The 15,139-nt window shown below is 46.0% G+C and overlaps 5 protein-coding genes across 5 annotated transcripts in view; 4 read left to right on the top strand and 1 right to left on the bottom strand.

Moving 5' to 3' along the window:
- Positions 1-1,267: 1,267 nt before the first annotated feature.
- On the top strand, positions 1,268-1,675 carry Pmar_PMAR002349 (hypothetical protein; the record flags this gene model as incomplete). Its single annotated transcript, XM_002779899.1, has 1 exon — positions 1,268-1,675. The coding sequence occupies one exon, from the start codon at positions 1,268-1,270 to the stop codon at positions 1,673-1,675; it is 408 nt and encodes a 135-aa protein (XP_002779945.1).
- Positions 1,676-3,416: 1,741 nt separating this feature from the next.
- On the top strand, positions 3,417-3,836 carry Pmar_PMAR002348 (hypothetical protein; the record flags this gene model as incomplete). Its single annotated transcript, XM_002779898.1, has 1 exon — positions 3,417-3,836. The coding sequence occupies one exon, from the start codon at positions 3,417-3,419 to the stop codon at positions 3,834-3,836; it is 420 nt and encodes a 139-aa protein (XP_002779944.1).
- Positions 3,837-6,193: 2,357 nt separating this feature from the next.
- On the bottom strand, positions 6,194-6,979 carry Pmar_PMAR002347 (hypothetical protein; the record flags this gene model as incomplete). Its single annotated transcript, XM_002779897.1, has 3 exons — positions 6,194-6,295; positions 6,342-6,478; positions 6,856-6,979. 3 exons carry the CDS (start codon positions 6,977-6,979, stop codon positions 6,194-6,196), a joined length of 363 nt encoding a protein of 120 aa, XP_002779943.1.
- A 667-nt stretch (positions 6,980-7,646) lies between these two features.
- Positions 7,647-9,330, top strand: Pmar_PMAR002346 (conserved hypothetical protein). Its single transcript, XM_002779896.1, has 5 exons — positions 7,647-7,738; positions 7,789-8,384; positions 8,435-8,669; positions 8,722-8,874; positions 9,032-9,330. Exons 1-5 carry the CDS (start codon positions 7,664-7,666, stop codon positions 9,125-9,127), a joined length of 1,155 nt encoding a protein of 384 aa, XP_002779942.1. The 5' UTR covers positions 7,647-7,663; the 3' UTR covers positions 9,128-9,330.
- Positions 9,331-10,907: 1,577 nt separating this feature from the next.
- The window catches only part of Pmar_PMAR002345 (conserved hypothetical protein), a gene marked incomplete at both ends in the record, with an annotated part of 4,604 nt that continues 372 nt past the window's right edge, over positions 10,908-15,139 (top strand). The window contains 17 exons of the mRNA XM_002779895.1: positions 10,908-11,024; positions 11,428-11,566; positions 11,608-11,726; positions 11,772-11,866; positions 12,138-12,277; positions 12,320-12,422; positions 12,469-12,559; positions 13,099-13,251; positions 13,301-13,400; positions 13,422-13,474; positions 13,875-14,013; positions 14,053-14,171; positions 14,223-14,317; positions 14,366-14,505; positions 14,599-14,701; positions 14,750-14,840; positions 14,895-15,030. Coding sequence (XP_002779941.1) covers positions 10,908-11,024; positions 11,428-11,566; positions 11,608-11,726; positions 11,772-11,866; positions 12,138-12,277; positions 12,320-12,422; positions 12,469-12,559; positions 13,099-13,251; positions 13,301-13,400; positions 13,422-13,474; positions 13,875-14,013; positions 14,053-14,171; positions 14,223-14,317; positions 14,366-14,505; positions 14,599-14,701; positions 14,750-14,840; positions 14,895-15,030 — 1,933 coding nt within the window. The remainder of the gene's footprint in view (positions 11,025-11,427; positions 11,567-11,607; positions 11,727-11,771; positions 11,867-12,137; positions 12,278-12,319; positions 12,423-12,468; positions 12,560-13,098; positions 13,252-13,300; positions 13,401-13,421; positions 13,475-13,874; positions 14,014-14,052; positions 14,172-14,222; positions 14,318-14,365; positions 14,506-14,598; positions 14,702-14,749; positions 14,841-14,894; positions 15,031-15,139) is intronic.

The following is a 15,139-nucleotide window of genomic DNA, read 5'->3' as shown; positions in this document are numbered from 1 at the left end:
CGAATTTTCGAGCCATTCAGCGTCGCTCTTCACGCTAGAGAGTAATGCTTCCAGAAGCTCCTGGCGATTTCCAATGAGCAAGACAGCAGCAGCGGCTAGGGGACTGGCATCACTATACTATTCAGAAATCTTTTTGGCGGATTAGGCTACCGACTCAGCGGATAAAGGAGTCATTTTCGCGGATAGGGACATCGATTTACGATGAGAGTCGAATAGGGAGATCAATTTTGCGAATAAAGACATCAATTTCGGGTTAGAGTCCCATGTACATAAAAGATTCCTCGTGCTGCTAGAATTGAGTTATAATGTGTAAACAAATCCTTAGAGAGAAATCTATGTCTTTTCCCTCCTCCTCGTTTTGTCTAAGTTCCTGAGTATCGTGTGGGAACTTCCTGATTTTGTTCGACATGTAACACGCTAGGCCACGATAAGTATCAGCTCGCGTAAGTTCAACGATTTTAGAAGGGATGAAGTCGATTTCATGCCGCGTTTCCTCGTAAAACTATAAAACTGTGATGTGACCCCGATCCGATCCGAACGCGCAATCTTCTACTCCAGAGCCCAATACGATACCGTTGCACCACATGACTATCAACGCAAGATTGTTTGACGGCTTTGGGAACAAGTATGCTCATTATTCCATTCAACCAAATCTAGACGTGTCGATATATCTGAGGAATGTAGTTACACGTGAATAATTCACTGATATTGGTGCCACTTAAAGACAGTGCTGTATGCTCACCCGTCATAGCGATTATCTACAACAGATCGCATTAGTTTACTCTTTCATACTGAAAACATGATGCGGATAAAGTAGTTCATTATGTTCCTTCGTGTAATTCGTATTCGAACTTCGAATTTGTGGGACCAAGTAGAGGCGTGTAGAAGGGAGTGAATTTCTTCGAGCCCCTTAATCAACATATGGCTCGTAATTGAACATATTCCTCTGATGCGATTCCTTGTCAACTGAATGGGCCACGGTTGACTGTGCAATTCAGCTGAGTTGAGCGTGGCTCCTTGCGTATGGCTCACTAGCTTTCGATCTCCGCTTAGCATGAGTGCGATGGTCTACGTGAAGCCTCGCTTTAGAGAATCTCTTGGGAAACTTTACTAGCATGAGGTGTTCCAAGAAGGTAGCTCAATCTAGGTGATTCAGTAGAGCTGCAGATTTGTCTTGGCTCTGTTATGATACTTATCATACATAATCATCTCTAGTCTGAGCAGAACAAAACCTTTATGTTAGTTGACATTAATCTTCTTCTTCCCCATGAAGGTCGCTTTCACCATCGCTGCTCTGTCCGTGGCCGTCGCCGAGTATTGTCAGGATATTTGTGATGGTTATTCTCCCTGTGCTGACTCCAAGTATGGCTCCTACTGCAAGGGCAACGGTGTCTGCTTCGGCCTCTACCATAAGGATGATGGTTACTGCTTCCAGCCGACCGAACAAGACACCTGTGATGACTACACGTTGGAGCCGGTGGCTTGTCCCGAGCCCACCCCCACCTGTCAGGACGTCTGCAATGATATGTCTCAGTGCCGCGATTCCAAGTGGGGATCGTATTGCAAGACTTGGCAGAATCCGGCGGTTTGTTTCGGTATCATCAAGAAGGATGATGGTTCTCTTTGCTTTGCCCCCACTGATAGTGACTGCGAAGGTGAACCCTACTATTGTTAGCCTAGTTTAGGTATTCCTTAGCATCAACTATGTTGGTCGAATTTTATTTTCTGAGTAATCGTGTAATCACATCTAGGTGAGTGGTCTAATCATTAATATTCTGTTGTGTTTTATTGGAAATCCGGATTGTTTCTGGTAGAGTAAACGGAGCTCAAGAGACATTGTGCGACTCGTTCGTTCCCAGAACTCGCACTGTGACTCGTGAGGACGAGGGTAACTATTCGCCGAATCACATTGTCCGTCATTAGTTTTCATACCACTATTGTTACCGTAGTGGCCACAGATGTCAAAGGGGATTTGCCTATCTTTTACGTATCCACTACAACGCAGGGTAGATGAGCTAAGGTTGATTGATTCGACATACATCAGTAGAACACCTGAATCTAACTCAGTAAGACTTACTGTATCAATAGTATGATGGGCCAATATACTGTATAATATACAGTGTATATTATATACAGGGCAATTATCACGCATGATTGTAGATCTGGTTCGCTGATTCAATCAACTCGCCAGAAGCGATGGGTCATATATGGGCTTTGCGAGGAGGGCTGTTACTAATGTTGGATGTTGGGGATTCTTCAAGGTTGGGTTGCACCATCGCCGTGTCAACGCGATTGATGTCGGTTTCGATGTCAAATTCGAGCGTACATTCTCGGTGGAGTGTCGGAACTCCGTGGTGCTGAAAAGAACTCGATACTCCTCCTCGTCGAGTTGCGGCTGTAGGTTGGGCATTCCTTGATAACCGCTTCCCGGAGGACCGTAGTAACATCCAGGCCATTTAATCTATCGTGGCGGGCCGTATTCTGGAAACATGGCCTACGTGAAGGAGATATTCCTCGATGTAAAGTGACATTTTCAGGGAGCGAGCATGGAACAATGGAGTTTCATTCGTTTCATATGACGTGGCGTGACACTACGTTTAACCTCTGACCACAATCTCGCTAACTCGCGCATTAAACAGTCGACGCAAGCAAACGAGCTCCGTAGACTGAGGGTGTTAACGCCATGGAGGCGAAGCACCACGAAGGCTCACCCCTCTATCCGGGAAGGAATGGGCGGGTCAAAGAAGCAATTCTTCCAGCCCAGCAGCTCTGGAGGCCCATAGTCCACCTGGCGGACTCCATCAGGCTCACAGGGAACCTAAAGTCTAGGCTAGAGCACACAATCTAGGGCTAGACAAGTAGTCCTATCCGGGTTCACGTCACGTGAAACGAGAAATACACGCATGTGCCTCGCGTGGCGAGATCACCCGTGTTGTACACCTTTAAACAGAGTTCATCGGAATATAAACGATGCGATACTCGTGGTATGAGGTGAACTGTGAACACTCCATGAGTCGCACCGAACGCAGCTCCCAATATCATGTAAAATACTCGCACCATGTGCACGAAAAGTGGTGGATCCAAAGTATATCTTCACGCATCGCGTGCCGATAGACTCCCCTCAGCGGAGTCCTCCGAGAAGTCTCATCGCGCTTGCGTGCGTGAATATAGGCAAAAGACACATCCCGGGCTATTGCTCTTGACCATTGAGCGTCACGGACCCCCAAGCCCGTAACCATCTTGGTTCAAGATCTGTGTACGTTTGGGTTGCATCTCTTCAGCTAAGGTCGGATCGTGTGTTGGCGTAAGGGGAGGGCAGCATGCACCGGACAGCAGCATATGGTGTCCTCTCTGAAGTCCATCATCGACTCGGTTACCAAGTTCTTATATGACGCCTCTCTTCAGTATACACTCTGATGGCTATTACGATCCAGATGCTCCTCGTTAATGTCATCATCGCTCTATTGACTATTCAGTCCGCAGCGAGACCTTCCCCGCCCAATGGGGTCTATTCTAAGGTTCTTGACGATATTACTGTTGAAGCAACCTTCGGCGAACCGGAAGACACGGAGCTTCCTCTCATCCTGAGCTGCAAATGTGGGCAGAAGGATTGGAAATATTCGGATGACTTGATGGTGAAGAAGACAGGATTCGATATATTCAATATTGATGGCGGCTCCTTGGGCCATTACCGGAAATTTCTAGCGGTTGTCAGATCGAACTGTCCAAGGTTTCAACTCCAGGAGCCTGATCTGCAAAAGTTCATCTACTTTGCTTCCAGTCATACCATTCAAACTAAGGTGCTGGGCAAATTCACCACTCTAGTCAAGGCATGAATCCCTATCCATACTCTTCTGGGATGGAAGTCTCGACCATCAGTGATCCCAGTATGCTGACTTTCGGTTATCATAACCAGTATAGGTGGTATGGTAAATCTTGTTAGAGTATGTTGAACATACGTCCGTCCATATGACGATTCAAATCTGGTTTATCATATCGTCAAACTGATTCTGACTCCATTCTGGGGCAGTATACTTGCGTGCAACGATGATGGGCAGGCGTGCTTTTGCTCGGGCCGAGCTATGGCCATCCCTATTATTAGATAGATCCAATTACTCCACTACTCAAGTTAGCCTTTTTTCGAGAGCTCAATGGCAATGAGTTCAGTCCTTGGCGACGCCATGATGGCGGCATAACGCCAACAGTTGCAAACACAGGCCCGATCGCATCGTCCCGCCCGAAACTTATGATAAATCTTATCAACTTAACTCGTCACATACTTCATCTGTGGCCACCAGATCGTCATCCTTGCACCTTTGTGGATTGCACGTCTAAGATGCAGAGAATCGAAGTGAGAAAGAGGGCGAAGCAGCAACATTCACTCTACAAACGCGCAAACGTGTCGTATTGTATAACGGAGTCACCCGGATGTCATCCTGCGGATGAACATCGTTTGCCCATTTGCATTCCAGGGAGTTCCTGGCAGGAACTGCTATAATAGATGAAGGTTGCCGCTGTGTAAAGGTGCTACTATGTAACGAAATTGAGCAAGTTTGCTGGTAAAGGTGGCAAATCGGTATCATTCTCCAACACCTCTGCACAGTCGATGATAATAACTCTAAGGAGGTGTTCAAGAGTGAATATCTCGCGTGGGAGTTTCTGTCAGGGGTTCCCGTAGTGATGCTCCCGTAAAAGTGAACCCCCAGTTATGTTATCGCTGTAAAATACCACGGGATGCAATTTCCTATGATGCGGAAAAGTGAGGTATCCTCACTCAATCGGTGGCACTGAGGATATTAGAGAATGAAGACTCTCACCTCAACTGCGATCCTCTACATCTGGTTCGATCGTGGCGTATTATTGATATATAATTACGTATAGCGGATAATATCTGGTAATCGACATTGGACATAGCTCGCATTATCCCAGAAATGTTATGATGCATATATCGCGTTGTCACGGAGCAGTCCGATAATGAATGCCCCATGGGGCCTATCTCAAAACTATCTTCGAAGAAGGGCTTCTTGAGGTTCAAGAACCTCTTGAAAGAAGGGGCTCAAAAACCTTGAAAACAGTTGAGGTCCTCAATGGATTTAAAAATGTTGGACTTCTTGAGGTTTTTGGAAGCTCATTTCGATTGACGTTTTCGAACCGAAATTACGAGACAAATAAGGGAAGTCATGTGTGAAATGTCTCGGCGAAACAGTTTCGCAAGCTACGACCAAAAACGCGTCACAGCCAAGTTGAACCTGCCCCTCAGGAGGTTTAGTTTCTTGAAGCGAAATGTTCATGAAAATCAGATCTTTGAAATCGGTTATGAGCTTGTTGAAGCTACTTACGCTGCGTAAGTTACATATTTTAACGTAGAGACGAGGTTCTTACAGGAAGGCTTCCTTAATGAATGATTCTTTCAAAAAGGGTTCAGGAGGTTGATGGTTCAAAAAACACTTCTTGAGGTTTTCCAAGGAGCCGCTCCTTGAGTGCGTTTCGAAAGCGGTTTAGGGCCTAAATTCAGGCAAAATTTGGCCGTTTCACGGGTAAGAACTTCTTTACTAACTTCTTTTTTCAAAATCCTCTCTAAGAACATTCTTCTTACCAAGAAGAATGTTCTTAAAGAGGATTTTGAGATAGGCCCATGGAGTGTGACACTTGGTAAGTACTTGATAGATACGCAACGCTACGGAGAGGAAACTGATGTGAACCGATGATCCAATAAGAGTTCAACGAAACAGTCCAGCTTACCGTAACATTGAGTGTTGCGTTGATAGACTGCGAGGTAAAAATCTTTTACCGTCTTTTAGATATTTTACTAAAAGATATCTTATCATTGCTTTTTCAAAAGTCGAGTGATGTCACTAATTTTACTTGTTTTGACCAGAGAAATAAGATTCGCGGATAAGGACATGAAACTAGCGGAGGCGATGGAATTGCCTCCGTGTCAGCATACACTCAGCAGTGCCGAAGTGACAGTGATATTGCTGGTCAGTAGCTTTCCCGCGTAGACTTCCGACGTTGGTATTTCAAGAGTAGCATGCCCTATGGAATGATCGAGCGATCTGCCATCGAGCCCTTTCCTTCATTCAACTGGGAGGCGCAACACGTAATGACTCGCATAAGAAATGAGACGCCTCTGATAGAACCATCATACACCTGAGGGAACGTTGGAATTCGATGCAGTTAAGGCAAGCTCACTCTACTGTGTCACCCTGTCGAGGCACTCCCACATGAGCACCGAGTTACCCCGAATGACGGTCATACCGATATCCTTCTTCTCCGTGCGAGAGACCAACTCAACCTGAGATCCATGAGGGCGATTGAAACATCAGGATGGAAAATCCCACATCAACAACCAGTGTGGCGAAAATGCACATGGTCAACTTCATGTGTTGGTGAGTCACCAACACATAAATGGTGTTCATGAAGGCCGCTTCATGAATGGTGATGAATGGTTTCATATTGTCACCAATGGTATTCGCTCCTAGTCCGGTACTGTCCGTTTATCCCGGGTCGATAACCCGAAACCCGAAACCATGACAATATGAAAACCATATAATGGCCATGTTGTTCCACGAGCCAATGGTGACAATATGAAAACTCTGAGGGAATTTGGGAAAAATATTTGCTTTCTTACCCTTCTACCCGAATTCAAGTGTACACTCCTAAAATTAGTGAAGACACTATTGGATTCGAGTGAGGAAAGCAAACATATATTCCAACACTGTCAGTGGCACAGCAATTCTCTACGAGAGTTCAGTCAGGGGGGTTAGTACCGCATTATCCAGCACGAGATTCATGAACTGGTCGTAGCCTCTGAGCACTCCAACAACATGACGATTGCCGTTCAGCTTTACTGACCAATGAAGCCGTTGACGTTGATGTCCCCTTGGAGGTTACGCATATTACGATCAAGGCGTTTCTCCATGAACTTCCTTAAGTCGGCACCAGCACCTGCCTTGGGGATTGAGACGGTAGCTGACATTATTATGGTACCGCGGTGAGGGGGCGAAAAACGTAGCGGTGATGGAGACCGGCTGAGGAACACTCAGTGAGTCCGCAGAGTATCAAATAAGAAGGAGAAGCCTTTTGGATACAGTTTTGTAATATGCGTTCGCTTCCCTCAGCTGACCCTAGGAGTTTCCTCACTAATTATAGGAGTTTATATACAAAGTAGGGTAGAAATGTACAGGAAATTTCCGAAATTTACTCAGAAATTTCATATTCTCACCAACATATGTGGTTGACCATGTGCATATTTTCCCACACTGTTTGGATATCGTAAAAGGCATTGGCTGTATGTGCCGACCAATACCTTAGTCACTTGCTCTCAATACATGATTCCCTAAGCATGCTCGAACATGGAATGTACATGAATTGTCACCCTTACTCGGCGATAATCATGTATAGATCTCGGAGAGAACCTTCAACGACAACCTAAATCTTGCAAACTCGCAGTTTCTCAAGCATCAGCGTATCTGCTACACAAGAGCACTTGATTATCCACTCGTAGACAGGATCCATCCGTCTTCCGATTGTGTCACAACTGATTCTGGTGGGCGCTAGAAGTTGGAGATCAGCTTTATATTTCGAGCGAATCGTGCAAAGTTAACTGTGCTTGTTTTTAGGCGTTTTCGTTCTATTGTTCTTTTCTCAAGACTAATACAGAATGTATATCGCCGCCTCTTCTCGCGTTCCTTTGTTCTGTTTTGCGGTCATCTGGATTTCCGCATCTGTGGCACAGGTAACAGTCTTATGCTTCGCTCGCTCACCCAGAAGTATTTCGTTTTTCAGGTGGTGCTCAATAAATGGTTCCAGTTTCTACTGACACCGCAGATCCCCTGGTTCCTCGCTGACCTCGCTGGTGCTGGCTTTGTCTTTACCGCTCCCTTCTACGTATGGTTTGTGTACTCGGCAAGCCTGAAAGCGAAGCATGCTGGGGTCAAGGATGAATCTGTGAAGGATCTGTTGAAGGCCCCTTACTCTACTGGGAGAATCCAGTGGCACATGTGGAGTGGGCTGACTATGGCTATCCAGTTGGTTTCCATCTCCTTCGCCCTTACGATGATGCCTGGAAGCACATTCACTGTTATCAGAAGCAGCGAGCTCCTTATAGGGCTCATACTGTCTGTGATGGTGTTCAGGAAGATCTTCAACGGTTGGCATTACCTCTCGATTATTATGATGCTTACTGGTGGGAGTATGACTGCTCTCGCTATGGCCAAGCCTGCTCAAGCTCAGCATCATGAATATAACATGACCTTGGGTATCATCATTACAGTGTTCGGTGTTGCTGGTTCTAGTACGGTACAAGCTGTTCTCACAGAGTGGGTTTACAAACAGAAGATTCTCGTCAAATCGAGAAATGACCACCTGCTGGAGGCTGGAGTGTAAGTTGTCCTTTTTCATGGACGTATTGTTGACTTCTCATGTTGTTCAGGTACAGCATGGTGTTCTGCTGCCTATGGCAGATTTTGTTCACCGCACTCTTCTCTGGAGGAGAGTACCGCATGTGGTGGACCACGCTATTGCCGCATCTGAACTCGTTAAATATCACTCTGTTGGTGATCTTGTGTGCGTCCCGTGCTATCGCCTTGGTTGCGAAGATTGGTGTCACTGCTCACTCGGATGCTATGTTCAATCGAACCTTGTCGACGGTCAGGCGCGCCACTCAGGTGAGTTTTGCGGATCGCAAATTTTTCTGGTTTTGTATTTTCCGCGTTTCAGATTACTATAATGGCCATGTTGTTCCACGAGCCAATGTCAGTTATTGCTATCGGTGGCATAATCTTGACGCTAGCCGCCTGCTTGTTGTACGGTCTGGCTAAGAGCCCCACTGTGAAGCCCTCTTCTAAGAACAACAATCTCGTCGCGGAAGAGGTGAGTTTGGGTTGTCTTTTATGGTTGATTCATCGGTGATATTCTGGTAGAATAGGAGTAGGAGTGGGTACGAATGGTGTATAATCTTAATATAGTGACATTCGATGTTGGGCGAAAATGTGGTAGTCTGAGAATTGAATGGGTTTCCTTTTCTCAGGCGCTCCGTGAGAAACTGTTGGAAACGAGCGTGAAGGATCTGGAAGCTGGAATATGTGCAAGTGCTCGCAAGGTCCCCGTCCGTGTGGTGGAGTAGGAGGACGTGTTGTATTTTGTGAACTATTCGGTGTTAGCAGTCGTACTGCCTCTAAAGTGAAGTGCAGCATAGTGTTCCTCTGTCACATAGTAGTCGTTTTAGAGTGTACTGTCCTTTGAGTGGATGCTGATGATATCACATCACACTCCTCATAATAAACTCAACTTATTCGCCAGGTTTGCTCTCCCAACTTTTCTCCTGTGTGGTCTTGGGCTCTCGGTGTTCGGTCAATTTATTCAGTGGAGTTTCACCCGTTTTACGCGAAGTGGAGTAATACTCCACGTGAAAAACGTGATATTCGCGATGTGAAGTGAATTGAAAACACTTCGCGAATTACACCAGACAAATCATCACATTTCACGTAAAACGCTTCCGGCATTTCGCGATAAACGCGAAAAACTCCGAGTAATCGGCGTTTTACACCATTTATTTCACAAGGGAGATTGTGAATTTCGCGAAATTTTTTATCGAGAAAAACGCGATTTGGAGACGTGAAAAAAGGCATGTAAAATGAATTTCACTTCCCGATGTGAATTTCGCGTGAAAAAACGCGTTTTCGCGAAATTCACATGGAGTAAATCGCGATATGCACCGACTAGGGTGAAAAGGCCAGTGAAAAACACGTATTACACTTCACCTTCATTTTTCGCGAAATAACGCGTAATTCGCCAGAAAATACGCGTTTTTCGCGTTTTATACGGGGAAAAACGCGAAAAACACCCCACCCCGCAGTAAAATCCATCAAAAGCCCCCTTCATGCCACTGCCAGCTGTCCACCCACATTTCACTCTATGGAGTCACCTCACTCGCGGGACCCGTCTTACTACTGGCACTTCCACGTTGGGGCCTCGTGGGATGATCATGATCATCATCCCGTCAACAGCCATATGTAGCAACCAGCCTTGCGGACCCCTCTGTGAGGGATTGTGGGCGAGAGCTGAGCGAGGTTCGTACCGGGAACCTCCCGATGAACAGCTTGGCAGCATAACCTACTTAAGTAATCATCCTAATAAGATGTGTCCATGTGTCACTCTGCCCCACGTCCCCGGATTTTTTTCACCCGTGTCCCGCACCGACAACGATATCCTTGTCGGTGCGGGGATACCTGTTGGATATCCTTGTCGGTGCGGGGATACCCATTGGATATCCTTGTCGGTGCGGGGATACCAATTGGATATCCTTGTCGGTTCAGGGATATCCAAATAACTGGGATAGGGGGGGCAAATTAGAGACAGGTTTCCCTAGGATATTTGAAGTGTTGATTTAAGTTATAGCCAGTGCAAGGTTTGAGACTGTAGGCATAATGACCCCAAATATGCGTATTTCGCGCAAAACGCGAAATAATTTCGCGTTCTGCATATCACATGAAAAACACCTCACGTGTATTACGCGAAATTCACTGCTCACATGCGTTTTTCGCGAAGTGAAATGTGAAATGTGTTTTTCACTAGTGTTTTTCACATCACGGGTGAAACTCCAGTGTAGTAGAATGTTCATCAATCAGATTATGTTGTCAACTTTGAGGTTTGGCTTCTAGGGACTAGTTTTGATTGATAGGAAATAAGACTTACTACTGCAAGGATGATGTAAGAGGCGCCATTGGGAAAATCAACAGCACCAGAGTGTCTGTCTCAGCTGTGCCTAGTTGCTGCACATAGTGCCGGTCGTGGCCAGTGGATCATGAGATCAGTTTTGGAATTTTACCAAGTAAATGACGAATTTTCGGATATCGCTACTGCTTTTGGTGAAATGTTTCTACCACTGGATAGTCGTTTTCATAATGCCCGCTGCACCCTCTGCAGGAGAACATCATCGCGGTTCCCTTCATATAGCAGCTTCGTCCGTTATTCCGCTTATATGCTTCACAACGATTTGGATCACCACATCTGTTGGGCAGGTGAGTTGGCGGGCCTAGTCTATCTCTAAGCAGTGTTGGGGGAATATATGTTCGCTTCCCCCAGTTGAGATCAGGAGCTTCCTCACTAATTATAAAAGCTTGCGCACGAATTCGGATGAATGTTTGCAGAAACCGATGAGGATTTCCCAGAATTTACTCGGAATTTTGGTGCTCTCACCAATTCACGTAGTTGATCATGTGCATATTTTCCATAGTGTCTCTTTGAGCTAGTGTTGGAATATATGTTCGCTTTCCTCAGCTGAGCTTAGGAGCTTCCTCACTACTTATAGAAATTTGCACACGAATTAGGGTGAAAGTTTGCCCAACATTTCCCTCGAAGTTTTTATAGTGTCACCAACACACGTAGTTGGCCATGTGTCTCACACTACTTTTCCTTGATCAGGTTGTCTTGGTGAAGTACTTCCAGTTGGTGCTGAATCCTCAGCTGCCCTGGCTGCTGGCTGATCTGGCCGGAATAGGATTTGTCATCGTCATTCCAATGTACATCTTTTTCTGTGTGAAAAGAGTTCGCTATGAGAAAAGTGAGATGAATTCTCGTCCCTAGAAGATTACTTGGTTTCAGAGGAGCGCATCGGATCGTCTACTCTGGGAGATCTGTTTTGGGCACCGTATGGTACGGGGAGAATAAAATACCATATTTTGGGCGGCCTTCTTACAGGGTTTCAGCTACTCTGTATTTCTGTAGGTTTTGTCATGCTTGAAATTTGGAATTATTATTTTATTCAGTTCGCATTGAAGATGCTGCCAGGCAGTACTTTCACGGTGGTCCGCGGTAGCGAGCTTTTGATCACTCTGAGTCTATCGCTGTTCTTTTTCGGAAAGTACGCCCGAGCGACCGACCGTCGTCTTGTCCTGTAGTCTCGAGTGTTGGAGATTCCAACAGCTGAGGACAGCGAACATATATTCCAGTTTGGAATATTTGTTCGCTTTCCTCAGCTGAGCTCGGGAGCTAGCTCATGGAATAAAGTAGCTCCTCTATGAAATTGGGTAATAATGCACAGTTGTAATAAGTTTTCTAAAAATTTTCGTGCTATCGCCGAGTTATGTAGTTGACCATCTGCATATTTTCTCCCATTGATAGTCTCTGTTCAGACCTTATAACATGTACCACTACCTTGGCGTGATAGCGATGATTAGTGGAGGCGTGATGGTTTCTATGGCCACCGCCGAGCAGGAGAAGGTCCATCGTGAGGGAATCAATGTCGCCGCTGGAGCCGCTATCACGTTCTTCGGTGAGTCGGAAATTGGACTGCCCGAATTCGAGAGCGTTTCAGGCGTGGCATTTACGAGCTGCTCCCAAGCCGTGTTGGTTGAATGGCTGTATCACCACAATGTGATGGTGAAGAAGCGATATGATCATCTTATGGAAATATCATTGTAATTCGGCCGCTAGTGTTTTGTAAACCCGTGATGTTACTGGCAGATATACGACTTTGTGGACGGCGATTGTGCTAATAGTTGGCACTTATTTTTTCTCAGGAGGGGAATATCATTTATGGGGAACTACTATTTCGGTGGGCCCATGTCGATTCGGCGCGTTCACAGTGATCCTCGCTGGTTTTCATCTGTTCGTGTGTGAGTAGATAGATAGGTTTTGTTGTTTTCGTGTCCTGGTGTTAGGACAGTGTTGATCATATGTTTCCTTTCCTCGAATGGGCTGAGGAGTTTCCCGTTTTATTAGAGAATTCGCACATGAAGTGCATAACAGGCAAGAAGAAGTTCCTCAAAATGTCCCGATTGTCATCAAAACACGTGGTTGATGGTCAACTTTTATGGCTAAGCGTTGGCCATGTGCATATTTTGAAAATATCTTTTCCTCACGTCGCATTGGTTGGTCTCGCTCTCGTTAGAGACGATATGGGTTACGCCATTTCGTTCAAATGCAAGTATTCATCGTGCTTCTTTGTAGCATAGCATCACGTTAAGTTTGTGCGTTCGTGAATTTGGTGGCCATGTTCATGCGTGCAACGATGACGCCAACCCGATGTGACGCCATCGTGTTGGAGATATGTCGGCGTTCTTTTTATGTTGTCTATGTTGCCGCTGCCCTCAGGAAGCGATATCTGCCTCCCCGGTCACCACATGGCTGTGCCTTATCGGTCTGACTATCTCTCGTGCTTTGGCCATGACCACCAAAGTCGGCGTAACTGTGCACTCGGACGCCATGTTCAACAGGTCGCTCACTACCATCCGTAGGGTCTGTCAGGTGAGATGATATTGATGCCGAGATGTGAGGTGATGATGTGCCTTGTCAGATATCGTCCATGGCTATCTTATTCCACGAGCATCTTTCGGCTTTGGCATTGATTGGTATATTTGTGAGCATCGCCGCGAGTTCGCTCTATGCTGCTGCAGGTGAGTTACGACGAATTTGAGACTTCATCCATGTGATGCTCGGTCAGCGTCCCTTGGGGCTCGGAGGTCTACTGGTAACTCCTCTGATGTTGAGGGGAGTAGCAGTGCTCCACTGCTTGCTAAAAGATAAGATTCATTGTGAAAACATGATAGTTTGTAGCTAATATGATTCTCATTTCAATTCTGGTGACGCCGCTGAAACGGTACTCGGCATGCGCAACATTGTCCATGCTCAAGATGAATCGCTCTTATGCTTGTGTTCAGTGCTCGGATGACCTACTTTGCAGGTTTCTTTTTTTCTCTTCATCTTGAGGATGTCGAATAATGCCCACCATCATCATCATCATAGAATCGCGAGGTCGTCGATTATACCGTTGATATGCTTCACCATTATTTGGATCATCTCTTCGGTTGGTCAGGTGAGTTTGCATGAATTCTGCTCTTGCTTTACAGTAGTGCTATTGAAACCCTCAGGTTGTCTTGGTGAAGTACTTCCAGACGAACTTGCATCCGCAGCTGCCATGGTTGCTGGCTGATCTCGCGGGCGTTGGGTTCATATTTGTGATTCCTTTCTATATCGCCTTCTGCTTAAGAAGAGTGAAGTTCGAAAAGGGTGAGTGATGCGGTTTTTCGGAGAAAAATTTCACCTCAGAAAAAGAGGAAAATCCCTCGACGATGATGGATTTGTTCATGGCACCATATAGAACTGGCAGGATCAAGTGGCACATTTTGGGAGGACTTTTCACCGGCTGCCAACTCCTCTGCATCTCCGTGAGTTTCCTTGTGGTAGCGGTATTCGTTTGAGGGTTTGTAATGTGTCAGTTTGCATTGAAGATGTTGCCGGGCAGCACTTTCACTGTGGTCCGTACTTGCGAGCTCCTCATCACTCTAGTCAGTTCGATCGTACTGTTGGGGAAGTAGGCCCATCTAGTGTTGCAGTCAGCTGTGCATGATGTTGCTCTTAGGGTCTTCAATCGTTTCCATTACGTCGCCGTAGCGGCGATGCTCATTGGGGGTGCTATTGACTCCTTCGCTACGCAGCATGATGATAAGGTGTCAAAGCAGGATGTCCAGGTCGTGGCTGGAGTGCTTATTACTTTTTTCGGTAAGTTCTTGTCACAAATAGCGCGCGCCCGAGTAATCGATTGCATTCCATTGGTTGTTTGCCGATATGTAGTGTAGATCGCTGTGTCTTCAGGCGTGGCGCTGGCGAGCTCGTCCCAAGCAGTTCTGGTCGAGTGGCTGTATCAACACAACATCATGGTTAAGAAGCGATATGATCACTTAATGGAAATCTCCCTGTAATTTCTAATATAAAGTAATTTCGTGGCGAGTGACGGAATCGATAGATACACCACGTTCTACACATGTGTCGCTCTGATGCTCGGAACGTTCCTGTTCTCTGGAGATGAACCTCATTACTGGTACCAGGCTCTCAGTGTAAGTCGCTACTACCTGTTATCTCTTCGAGACAGTTTATTGTTATTCGTTCAGGATGCCATTCGAGCTGCTCCGTTTACTACTTGGTTGTGTCTTATCGGCTTGACTATGTCTCGTGCAGTGGCCATGACATCGAAAGGTTGGTGTCACGGTCCACTCGGACGCTATGTTCAACAGATCTCTCACTACAGTGAGAAGAGTCTGTCACGTGGGCCGATGATGCTCAGCTAGTGATAGGTGAAAATACACTGTGTGTTCAGATCAGCTTTATGGCGATCATTTTTCATGAACATCTGTGT

Source organism: Perkinsus marinus, assembly GCF_000006405.1.
Source record: "Perkinsus marinus ATCC 50983 genomic scaffold scf_1104296945236, whole genome shotgun sequence".
In the NCBI taxonomy this organism is placed as follows: domain Eukaryota; phylum Perkinsozoa; order Perkinsida; family Perkinsidae; genus Perkinsus; species Perkinsus marinus.
Note: the sequence above shows the minus strand (reverse complement) of the source record. Positions and strands in the feature narration are given on the sequence as shown.